At 35.9% G+C, this 12,798-nt stretch overlaps 1 protein-coding gene across 6 annotated transcripts in view; it reads left to right on the top strand.

The window, feature by feature from the left end:
* RNF13 (ring finger protein 13) overlaps positions 1–12,798 on the top strand; it is a 131,607-nt gene that overhangs the window by 66,887 nt on the left and 51,922 nt on the right. For 3 of the 6 annotated variants that reach the window (XM_069562829.1, XM_069562847.1, XM_069562838.1), the window contains 3 exons: positions 297–384; positions 7,845–7,935; positions 12,290–12,395. In XM_069562829.1, coding sequence (XP_069418930.1) covers positions 297–384; positions 7,845–7,935; positions 12,290–12,395 — 285 coding nt within the window. Of the gene's footprint in view, positions 1–296; positions 395–7,844; positions 7,936–12,289; positions 12,396–12,798 lie in introns of all 6 variants that reach the window. The other 3 variants (XM_069562855.1, XM_069562870.1, XM_069562862.1) reach the window with 1 other exon arrangement.

Raw genomic sequence — 12,798 nt, 5'->3', positions numbered from 1 at the left:
GCTTTGGATCCTTTTGGTAGGTAGCTTATATCTCCGTCCTTTATTTGTCTCTCATTTCACTTAATACCTTGAGTGAAATCAAGAAGATATCTAAAGACTTAGTCCTTGATAATCAATTGTAAAAGGTTATGTTGCAAGAATACACTTGAGATCTGTTTATATATATATTATATATATATAATATATATGTACATAATCTAGTCTGTCCTTTATGGGGTTGTTGATCTATGTTTGTTGAAGTTGAGGGACCTTTTGGCACTTTCTTCCTCATATCGTGACTGTTTTCTGACTTGCAGGTTTTAAATGCACAGAGAGCAGGATACAAAGCAGCCATAGTTCACAATGTTGACTCTGATGACCTCATTAGCATGGGATCCAACGACAGTAAGTACAGGTATCACTTTTCTTCTCTCCTGTTTGACCAATCATTCAAAACTAAAATTTACCAGAGTCTCTCTTCTTTCATTTTCTGCTTTAGAAAGCAAAATTTCTTCCCATCAGAAAGATAATTTCCAGTATTTAAACCTCTTGGGATAATTTTGCTCACAGTATAAATGGAATTGACTTGTTCTTTTCTGAACAGTTTGTTGTTGCTGGTTTGTTTTTTTTAACCTATGTGTTTCATTTTCGAGGATGTGTTGTTATTTTGGTAAAAGCTAAAGGAAAACCAAAGCTTTAAATAGAGATAAGCATGTTGAGTTTAGGATGCCAGAGGAGAATTTTTGTGATTTATTTAGAGATTCACAATGTTAAATTTTAGAATATGCAGAAATACTAAGTAGCTACTGTATTCCTGTGGAATGTCAAAGCCACATACTTGTGCTCTTTTATACCAGTTGGTTATTATTAGCCCCTTTATATATATTGTCATGCCTATAGCTTTTTGTTCAAAATGGCAATATCTTTCCTTATTCTCTATGAAATATTAGCTCATAGGGAAAATGAGCCCATTTTAATGAAATAACTGGCTTTAATCAGACTGATTTTTAAGCTGTATGCTTTCACTTAGTTTATTGAGAGTGATAAAGGTGTCTCCTTTATGTTAATGAGGCTACTTTTGGACCCCACCAAATGATGGGGCTGGTTGCTAGGAGAACTAACTAGGTGATTAAAGGATTGAAACTTTCAGTCCTACCCCCTAACCTCAGTGGCCAGTGGGTTTAATCATTCATGCCTATGTATTGAAGCCACCATGAAAACCTACAAGGACAGGTTCAAAGAGCTTCTGGGTTGGTGAAAGTATGGAGATGCTGGGAAAGTTGCACTCCTGGAGAGGGCATCGAACCTCTGCATCCCTTCCCATATACCTTGCCCTATACATCTCTTTCATCTCCTTGCTTCTGAATTATATCCTTTCTTTAAAAACTGGTAATCAAGTAAATAAAATGTTTCTTTGAATTCTGTGAACTGCTCTGGCAAATTAATTGAACCCATGTGGTAAGGATTGTTGAAACCTCCAGTCTATAACTGGTAGGTCAGAAGCAAAGGTGACAACTTAGACTAGTGGCTGGCATCTGAAGTTGGGGATGGGGATTCTTGTGAGACCAGACCCTTATCCTGTGGAATTGGTGCTATCTCGAGGTTGATAATGTCAGAATTGAATTGAGTTGTTTGATGGTGTGGGGAAGATGCCCATGTATGTTGGCAGTTGGGATCGGAATCTAAGATACACTAAATAAACTGCCAACATTCATGATTAAGTATTTTGTTTTTCTTTTTCTTCTAGCATATATCCATAATACCTCTTATTGTTAAGTTGCATTGAGTCATATATGTAAGAAAGTTTGCAGCCAAGAGCAGACATATAAAGCATGGATTGATATACTCCAGTGAAATGTATTTAGGGCTTTAACCGTATCCTCAATAGGAAATATGTTGGATTTCTTGACCAAAAAAATCTCTTTATAACGTGGGACATTATTTGTTGTTGTTGCTGTGCTCAGTCGTGTCCAACTCTTTGCGACCCCATGGAGTAGCCCACCAGGTTGCTCTGTCCATGGAATTTCCCAGGCAAGAATACTGGAGTGGGCTGTCATTTCCAACTCCAGGGGATCTTCCTGACCCAGGGATCAAACCCATGTCTCCTGCAACTCTTTTCCTTCTTATTCCTAATACAATCTATGGTAAAATTACAAGTTATAAAAAGTAAAACTTAGTGATAAGTTCCTTACTTTCTTTACATTTTCAATGATTATTTTAGTCTTCTGGCTGGTTAAGTCATAATTGTAGAATGCATGAAGTAGCCCTAAGAGCTTCTGGCACATCACCAAAAGTTTAACAACCGCTGATAGGAATTAGAGGAATTGATTAAGGGATTTTGCTTATCAAATAAACTAGTACTGTTGGTACTGCACACTTGTTGGTACTCCTCCTTTAATCACCTCCCTTAAAAAATTAATCTACACCATACCTCCCACATTAGTCATTTTTGTGACCCGTACACATTATTGACAAAATGGAAAGCACAGACACTCTGAAAAATAGGCCTGAATTCAAGTACAAGCTCCTGCTTGAATTGACTGTATAATTTTGAGCAAGTTACTTACTCTGTTTGTGTTTTGCTGAAAACCTAGGCTTAGGGTTTAGCAACCCTCAAGACCTTCTCAAGGGTTATGGGTTGAATAAAATAATTAGTATTTGTAAGCTATTTATTCTTTTAACACACTTTTAATAAAAAAATTTTCAAGTTGGAATTGTCAGTTCCGTTGGACACCTGTTTTGTCTTCATGTCAATAATAAAACTTTTTTGTGATAATCATGTCAGTTCCTAAGGAAAGTGTGCTAAATATTAGAAGTAGCACATAACCATATAATCCTGTTGTTGCTGTGGAAATGTTCCAACTGAGTTATTTTATTTCAAAGATTGTTCACAATTTTGGTTCTTGACTTTATTGCTTCGATTACTTTCCATGACATTTTGCTCTGTCCTTGAGTATGTATGTTTTTGAACATTTCATATTTCCAACACACTGTAAAGATATTTCCCATTTTCATCTTTGCTTTCATCTTTGCTGTCACTGGTAGAGGAAAGAAAGCATGGATTTATTAAAATAAGCATGTATCTGTCACTCTTTTTAGGTTTAGATCATAACCACAAGGAAAATACTGCATGTATACTCCTAATACGTGGTTCTGACATCTGGAAACAAAAGGAATTTTTAAAGACCTCTTGTTGCCAGCATTTCACACAGGAATGTGTCTGTTTTTTATTTCAGGTAGGACATAGGATGGGTTCACTTTGAGTGAATCACATTTGTCATCTTCAGGAGGCAGGAGAATGTGATGAGCATGAACTTCAAGACTAGGAAATGTGGGTTTATTTCAGGCTAGTTCATAAAAGTTACTCATCTTTCCAAGCTGTTTATTTTCATCTGTAAAACTGTGAATAGTTTTAATTTTTTTTAACCCAACAAGACTGTGAAGATCATATGAAAGAAGGCGTATGAGAAAAACCCATGATAAGGCAGAGTGGAAAGAGTCTAGATTAGGAGTCTGAGCCTCAAGTTTGGGTCTAGGCTGTGCAGATTGCTGTATAAACAGGGCAAGTTATCAATGTGTCTGGGCTTGTTTCTTTTTTCTTCCTTGCTTGCTTCCTTCATCAAATACTTTTTGGTAGCCTACTCCACATCAAGTACTCTCTTAGGCATCATGACTACAGAGGAAATGATATAGTTTTAAGGCTTCGCTCATACTTTTCATTGAGGTAGCAGAATGATGTAGTTAAGAGTGTGGTTTCTGAGTACGGCCTTACAAGGTTTGAATCCCAGCTCCACCTACCAGTGGTGTGGCCTTGGGAACATTACCTAGCATCTCTGTGCCTCACTTTTCTGATATGTTTAATGTGGATAATAATAGTATTCAAGTTTGGTTTGTTGCTTATGACATATAAATATCTAGACAACTTCCTGGTTCTTAATAGCTGTTTAATGATTCTTTAGCTGCTTTAATTGTTATTGCTGCAGTTATTATCATTACAGGCTATAGTGGGAATAATACTCAAAGAGGTATGTTATATGTCAAGTAGTGAGTGGTAAGTGCTATGAAGAAAAACATGCCAGGTTAAAGGGATACAGGGTGACAGGGATGAGAGGCGGAGAAAGGCTGTTTTAGGTAGGGTGATCAGAGAAGGTCTCTTGAGGCTTTGACATTTGAGCATAGGTCTGAAGTGAAAGGCTACGCCTTGCAGATTTCTGGAGGAGGGTATTTCAAGGAAAAAGAATAGCAGACGAATGCAAAGGCTCAGAGATAAAGCAGGTGTGACAGAAAATCATGGTGGCTGCAGTCAGAGTGAACAAGGGAGAGAAAGAATTGTAGGGGATGAAGTTAGGGGGGAACCAGAGGCTAGAGCTTGGTGGGTATTGTAGGACTTTAGATTTTGTTTTATGTAGGTTCTAAATAGAATGTGGATCACAGTAAACTGTGGAAAATTCTGAAAGAGATGGGAATACCAGACCACCTAACCTGCCTCTTGAGAAATCTGTATGCAGGTCAGGAAGCAATAGTTAGAACTGGACATGGAACAACAGACTGGTTCCAAATAGGAAAAGGAGTATGTCAAGGCTGTATATTGTCACCCTGCTTATTTAACTTATATGCAGAGTACATCATGAGAAACGCTGGGCTGGAAGAAACACAAGCTGGAATCAAGATTGCCAGGAGAAATATCAATAACCTCAGATATGCAGATGACACCACCCTTATGGCAGAAAGTGAAGAGGAGCTAAAAAGCCTCTTGATGAAAGTGAAAGAGGAGAGTGAAAAAGTTGGCTTAAAGCTCAACATTCAGAAAACAAAAGATCATGGCATCTGGTCCCATCACTTCATGGGAAATAGATGGGGAAACAGTAGAAACAGTGTCAGACTTTATTTTTTTGGGCTCCAGAATCACTGAAGATGGTGACTGCAGCCATGAAATTAAAAGATGCTTACTCCTTGGAAGAAAAGTTATGACTAACCTAGATAGTATATTCAAAGGCAGAGACATTACTTTGCTGACTAAGGTCCGTCTAGTCAAGGCTATGGTTTTCCCTGTGGTCATGTATGGATGTGAGAGTTGGACTGTGAAGAAGGCTGAGCATCGAAGAATTGATGTGTTTGAACTGTGGTGTTGGAGAAGACTCTTGAGAGTCCCTTGGACTGCAAGGAGATCCAACCAGTCCATTCTGAAGGAGATCAACCCTGGGATTTCTTTGGAAGGAATGATGCTAAAGCTGAAGCTCCAGTACTTTGGCCACCTGATGCGAAGAGTTGACTCATTGGAAAAGACTCTGATGCTGGGAGGGGTTGGGGGCAGGAGGAGAAGGGGACGACCCAAGATGAGATGGCTGGATGGCATCACGGACTCGATGGACGTGAGTCTGAGTGAACTCCGGGAGTTGGTGATGGACGGGGAGGCCTGGCGTGCTATGATTCATGGGGTCGCAAAGAGTCAGACACTACTGAGCGACTGAACTGAACTGAACTGAAATAGAGTGTGAGATGATCTGACGGTTTTAAAAGGATCGTCACTTTGGTTGTTCTTTGGAGAACAGACTGGAGGTGAAAGATGAGCAAGAGTGCCGGCTGAGAGACCAGTTAGAACATTGTTGCCGCAGCCAGGCAAGAGATGACAGCAGTGGAGTACTAGCAGTGACTGTGATGGCAAGTGATAGAATTATGGCTGCATTTTGAAGTTGATAGAGTTTGACCTAAGGAATAAAAGGGAGGAGTAAAGGAGAACTCCAAAATGTTTTACTTGAGAAACTAGGTGAAAATAGTTAGGCTATTTACAGAGACAAGGAAGAGTAGGACTGATGAAGGGAAAAGAGATATTGAGAGATCCATTTGAGAAACATCTATTGTGCATTCAAATGGAGATATTGAATAGGCAGTTGGAATATGCATCTAGAGAGGTTGGGGTTGACCACTTAAATTATAACCTGTCTATGGTATGATAATACTACTTGGCATGTATACTTTACAGAGTTATTTTGTGGATCAGAATTAAAATTAGTATTTTTAAAGTATTTTTTGAATGAAAACATTTGGTTTTGTTTTCAGTAGATAAACGATGTGGCAGAGTCTCCAAGGTGGCTATTCATATTTGTGTACATCATTTCCCTCCTCTTCTTAACTTTCTTACTGAAGTGAGGAGCTTTTAACATCTCATTAGATATCATAACTCAAAGAAGTTATGTTAATTCCAATAATTATAAGCCAGTAGTTACAAGCCAAAAATTCCTCGAGTTTATCAGAGTATCTTCGTGAAACAGTAGAACATTTTACAAAGGGTATTCAATTCCAAACTTTAATTTTCAAATAAAATTAAAAGTCAAACTATTATGTGAAAGAGAAAGATCTCTTGGCATGCAGCTATTAAAAATTATGAGGTGGATATTTATTTAGTGACATGACAGAATATCTGAGATATACAATTGAGTAGGAAAAAACCTATACTTTTTCCCATTATTATATGATCCCATTAATACAAAATTTTAAATATTTATTGATCTTATTAATATAAAGATAGTGATTAAAATATTGCTCTGCTAACCATTTTGGCTCCTTCCCTTTTAGGGCTTATATGATATTGGAGTGTGTGTGGGTGTATGTGTGAGAGAGACAGAGACAGACACAAACAGTGTGTGAAATGGATGATTTTGTTTGTGTAAATTCAATCTGAAAATGAAAAAACATATATTCTATTAAGGATACTAAGATTTTAAGACTAAAGAAAAATATATCAGTGGTTGCTGAGGTTGTGGTGAGGGCTTGACTGTAAAGGGGCATGAGAGAATTTGGACGGATGATAACGTATTTTTTTATCTTGGCTGTGGTGGTGGTTACATAATGGATCCTATTTGTCAAAACATATAGAACTGTTTCTGTTGCTTCAAATAAAGCCTTATCTTTGGGTGGGAAGGGTTATGCTTGTGTTCTGTTCTTCTTCATGTGCATCCACCTCCCTCTTTTAAATAAATAATAAATGTGCAGTTTTTAAAAGAAATGTAGAACAAAGTTGTTATGCAGAATGTAACAAAAGAAAACAAATGGACTTTCTCTAAAGCCAAATGTGTTAAAGTAACTCATAGTTAAAAATATGGCTATTTTCTGTGGTGACAGTAAGATGATTGTTTTTACTTCTCTTCTTGAGTAATGGGTAATTTTTGCAAAGTTCTTTTTTTGTTGGCATTTGATTTTGGTTTTTTAATATAGATATAGAAGTAAATTTTGTAAGGTACTTGTCAAAACACAATGCTTTAACATGCACTCCGAGCTTAGGAGGAAGTAGAAATTTACCAAGCTTCCCTATCCAGTGCCCTTTCTGAACTCTTGTCAGCCCTTCACTCTGAAAAGCCTTAGATGTGTGATGTCGTTTTTCAGACTGTTGTAAAGTGGTCTTTTCTTACATTCTTTGGCTTACACCTTTCCTGGGAATGGGTATGTAAAAAAAGCTTTTTCACTTTTTCATTTAGGAATTAAGTTATGTGTGGAAAAAATACTTTACATTTCTTCCTCTTATTTCTTTTCTAAAAGTTAAGTATGTCTGTACGGGAATAAATCAAGTAAATCAAAATGGAAATAGAGTAAGATTTATATTTCAATCTCATAGGACTATTGAGATAGTGTGGTAATGTATATATGCAAAATGTTATTAGCTTTTGTTGTTGTAAATGTCATCATGTTTCTCAGCCATTCGGATCGTGGTATTAATCTGCAATCTGGAAAATCAACTAACAGACAATTCAAATTGATTATAGTTATTTCCACCTACATTGATATTTGCTGTTGTTATAAAGAAAGTTAAGTTGATTTTATATTAAGTATGGGCTTTGAAGAATAACTTTTACTATTGTTTTATACAGTTGAGGTACTAAAGAAAATTGACATTCCATCTGTCTTTATTGGTGAATCATCAGCTAATTCCCTGAAAGATGAATTCACATATGAAAAAGGGTAAGTAAGTAATGGATATAAAAAATAATCATGTAGCTTAAATTCTTTTCTGTGTGAGGGTAGAATTATAAAAGATTAGTTGTAATCAAAATTGTGTTTTAGAATGTACTCTATTGTGCTAAATTATATCTTCTTAAATCATGATTTTAAGACTTTCCTTTTCTTCTGTGTATGATTACATACTGAAAATATATTTATGCTAGAGAAATTAAGGCACCCATGTTGCTAAAAAGAGAACTTTCCCTTTTATAGTTTAGTCAAACCATTGGTATTTAGAAGCAATGTGATTTACATTTATATGATACTTTACATTAAGACATATTTGTATTTTATTAAATGGAAATGTTTTATAAACAAAGAATCCAACACGTGATGTGTTTGGTGACTAATTTTTACAAACACAAACAGTTTGTTTTCAAGTTTAAAAAGTTTGATTTGGATTTTAAAACTTATTATGGAATTTCTCCCCAAATTCTCATTACTATGATAAAAATTCAGACTGAAACTAACCTAAGGGACAGCTGTGTTATCTAATATGGAAAACAGTGCAGTTCAATTAACACTTTAGAGCTTCTTCTAAAAAACAGGTACCAAAACATAGTGGACAGGAATAGGCATTTGACCAAGGGAACAATATTAATAATAAAAGTGATAATATTGTAATATAATATAGTAATATAATGAATCAAGGATTTAGCAAGAGCCAGGCACTCATGAAACAAAGCTTTTATATTTGTTATCCATTTAATTTCTAACAACAACACTCTAGAAGTTATTATTATTATCTCTTACCATCTACATTTGCCAAAAGAGGAAACTGGCACAATGAAATGCAATTCTAATTATTTGGGGCGGGGGGTGGGAATCTGTGATTATTTGAGTTTGAATATGAATAAAAAAAAGAGAAGGAAAGAGTGTCTGTTTACATTTTTTGACCTTTTCCCTATACGGTTTTCATATTTAAAATACTGTTCCCATATTTTGTGCTCAGAACATCTTTATTAAGTTAGGGAATATAATTTGGAATATTGTATTAAAAATAGTTAAGCAAGATGCTATTTTGCCAGCCATATTTGTGTAGTTAATGGGGGTGAGAACTACTACTTGCTTTTATCTCAGTATTATTCTCTCATATAGAAAAATTATGTGTATTTTAAAGCCTTTTTGTTTTAAAATAATAAAACCATTTCTTTTTGAATTAAGAAGTAATAGATACCTCCTGATAAAATATGGAAAAATTCAGAAATAGAAAACATTTAAATGAAAGTCCCTATGATGCTCTTCACTGACAGCTTAATTTTTTCCCCATGTGTGAATGCTGACCTTAACTAGAGATACCCTGCTCATAAAACAGTGCCTTGTAATACTCAGTATTTTGTTACATACTTTATTTACTTAATATTTAGACCCTTTCCATGTTAATGCAAGGCCACAAAATCTCTTATCCCAGCTCTTTGGGACAGATATGATGTGGAATTGAAGCGTTTTCAGATTTTTAAAAGTTAAGTAATATTACAAGGGATAGAATTTGAGGATTGAGGCAGCATTCTATAATCAAATAACATATATATCTGTAATAAATGTATGAGTGTTTGATCGTGTCGGTTAGGTTCAGGTTGACTATCAAATAAATTGCAGGCATTACTTTTTAAAGCTTTTTAGGTTTCAGAATTATGCTTGAAGGATTGTAGACCTATGCAGACTGGCTTGTATCATCTGTCTGTTGACTGGCCAGTTGACCAGTCTGCCTGCTTGCCTACCTACCTACCTACCTACCTATTAATTTATTATTTATTTATTTAGTTTAAAACTAGAGATGGGTATGATGAATGTCATTCAGTCTCAGAATTATCAACTATGGCCAACTTTGTTTGGACTGTCCACTCTTTAAGTGCTGTCTGCCCTTTTTTCCCCACTTCATGATAATTCTAAAGCAAGTGCTAGATACCCTATGATCTAAACTGTAAACATCTCAAAATATATCATTAGAAAATGGAGTCATATATAAAAAACATAATGGCATTTTCATTACTTTAAGTTCAGTTCAGTCGCTCAGTCGTGTCCGACTCTTTGCAACCCCATGAACCATGGCACGCCAGGCCTCCCTGTCCATCACCAACTCCTGGAGTTTATCCAAACTCATGTCCATCAAGTAGGTGATGCCATCCAACCATCTCATCCTCTGTCGTGCCCTTCTCCTCCTGCCCTCAGTCTTTCCCAGCATCAGGGTCTTTTCAAATGAGTCAGCTCTTCACATCGGGTGGCCAAAGCATTGGAGTTTCAGCTTCAACATCAGTCCTTCCAATGAACACCCAGGACTGATCTCCTTTAGAATGGACGGGTTGGATCTCCTTGCAGTCCAAGGGACTCTCAAGAGTCTCCTTCAACACCACAGTTCAAAAGTGTCAATTCTTCGGCACTCAGCTTTCTTTATAGTCCAACTCTCACATCCATACATGACTATTGGAAAAGCCATAGCCTTGACTAGACAGACCTTTGTTGGCAAAGTGATATCTCTGCTTTTTAATATGCTGTCTAGGTTGGTCATAACTTTCTTTCCAAGGAGTAAGCATCTTTTAGTTTCATGGCTGCAATCACCATCTGCACTGATTTTGGAGCCCAGAAAAATAAAGTCAGCCACTGTTTCCACTGTTTCCCCATCTACTTGCCATGAAGTGATGGGACCAGATGCCATGATGTTAGTTTTCTGAACGTTGAGCTTTAAGCCAACTTTTTCACTCTTCTCTTTCACTTTCATCGAGAGGCTCTTTAGTTATCCTTTTTTAAATTAAGAAACATTAATATCAAAACATGTCAATCTTTAGATTTGTTTCAGAGCAAATAAGGGCATATGACTTTATTTTTAATCTATAAGTTTGCTGTGCTTCTTTTTTTTTTTTCCCTACACATTTATTTATTGAATAAACAGAGTCATTTGTCCTGTAAAATTTTACCACAGTCTGGACTTTTCTGACTGCATCCTTGGTGTATTGTCTAGAGGTTTCCTTTATTACTTATTTTCCCTGTAAATTGCTAGTTAGATCTAGAGGGCTGTTCAAATTCAAGTATGGCTTGGGGACCAGGAGGATAGGTAAGGCAAGAATAATTTATATGTATTATTATGTATTTCCATCAGGAGACATAATATTTGGTTCTCTCTTTGTGATGTGAGCAATCATTAATAATCATTGTCTGAAGCCATCGGTTCTTTAGGATTAGCAAGTAGTCTTATTTTATAATTCCTCCTTAATTTATTATCTGAAATAGCTCCATAAAGAGGAATCACACCTCATCAATTATTTGATTACCTTGATGTACAGTCTGTGATACGAATTATCTGGAATCGGTACCTAAAAAATCACCCAGCTGTGGGTAACAGTATAATGTTCTGACACCATACTAGTTGAGTAGCACGGAAGTACAATGGAGAAATCAACCATCTTAGTGACCATTATACAGACCCTTCCCTAGTCTGAGGAAATTTTCTATTGCAGGATTTGCTGCTATATAAAATTAGCTCATGCAGCATAAATAGTGTGCTTATTCTGTTCAGTTTCATTTCTGGATTCCCTGTCAATTTTTATAATACTTGTATAGTTGATAATCATATAACTGTATTAACCATGGTTAATAACGAGGAGAATAGGGCCTTTGGTTATTTCCGCCCCTCCAACCCCCACAATATATACAGTTTTGTAGTTTTTTTGCCTTTTTTTTTTTTCAGTCAAGCAGTAGAGAAGGTTTAGAATAGAAAAGAAGCTACAACTCTTGTGAATTTCTTTGCCAGTTTTCCATTCCGTATCTCACAGATGAATGTGGAGTATGGGGGTTATATCCATTGTACTTGGTACAACAAATTCCCATAAAACATAAAGGGAATAGGGAGTTTATTTTCGTCAGTAGTGGCTTCAGAGTCTTTTCATGGGAGAAACTGATGAAAAGTAATTTGGTGTGTGTGGGGGCGTGTGGTTCTTGTTGACATACTGCCTGAGGTACTGCCAGTTTTAAATACTGATTTTTGCTTGTGAAATATGCTAACTTTCATCATTACTAAATTCAGTAAACACATTTTCTTGGATGGACACAGTAAGTATTGCTTAACTGATTTCCTCTAACCAATCTAAAAGTTTCTTTTAATTAAATGGCAAATTATTTTGGTAAATACGTAAAGCTGATTTAAAAATGGAGAAAACATCCCTTAACTTAATGGAAGTCACCTATTAGAAAATGAGATGGGTCTAGTGGATTAAATTGTAATGTCTAAATGCTTTAAAAATATTTTTCTTTGCTTTCAATTAACATCATAATTTGACAAGTCAATATTTCCTAATTACTAATTTTTGTTTTCTTGCAGGGGCCACATTATCTTAGTTCCGGAATTTAGCCTTCCTCTGGAATACTACCTAATCCCCTTCCTTATCATAGTGGGCATCTGTCTCATCTTGATAGTCATTTTCATGGTAGGTAAATTAATTTTAAATACTTAAAAAAATAATATGAATGGCTCTAAAACACATTGTACTGAGAGAGGCTGTACATAGAAGAGTACATGTTGTGTGAGTCCATTTACGTGACTCATTCTGGAAAAGGCAGAAATAATCCGGGTTGAAAAAAACCAGAACAGTGATTTCTTTGGGGGGATAGGTGCGGGGAGGAAAGGAGCTGAGAGATTTACTCAGAAGAGTATGAGGGAATTTCCTGGAGAGTGAGATCATGTTGTCTATCTTGTTTAGGTTGCACAATGTCTGATTCACCAAATTGCATACTTAAATTTTGTGCATTTCATTGTATGTAAAGTTTACCTAAAAATAAAAAAAAGCTATAAAAAATACTAATCTCTAAGTAATGAGTTTACATGCTGAA

The sequence above is a fragment of the Ovis canadensis genome, chromosome 1, assembly GCF_042477335.2.
Source record: "Ovis canadensis isolate MfBH-ARS-UI-01 breed Bighorn chromosome 1, ARS-UI_OviCan_v2, whole genome shotgun sequence".
Taxonomy (NCBI): domain Eukaryota; kingdom Metazoa; phylum Chordata; class Mammalia; order Artiodactyla; family Bovidae; genus Ovis; species Ovis canadensis.
Note: the sequence above shows the minus strand (reverse complement) of the source record. Positions and strands in the feature narration are given on the sequence as shown.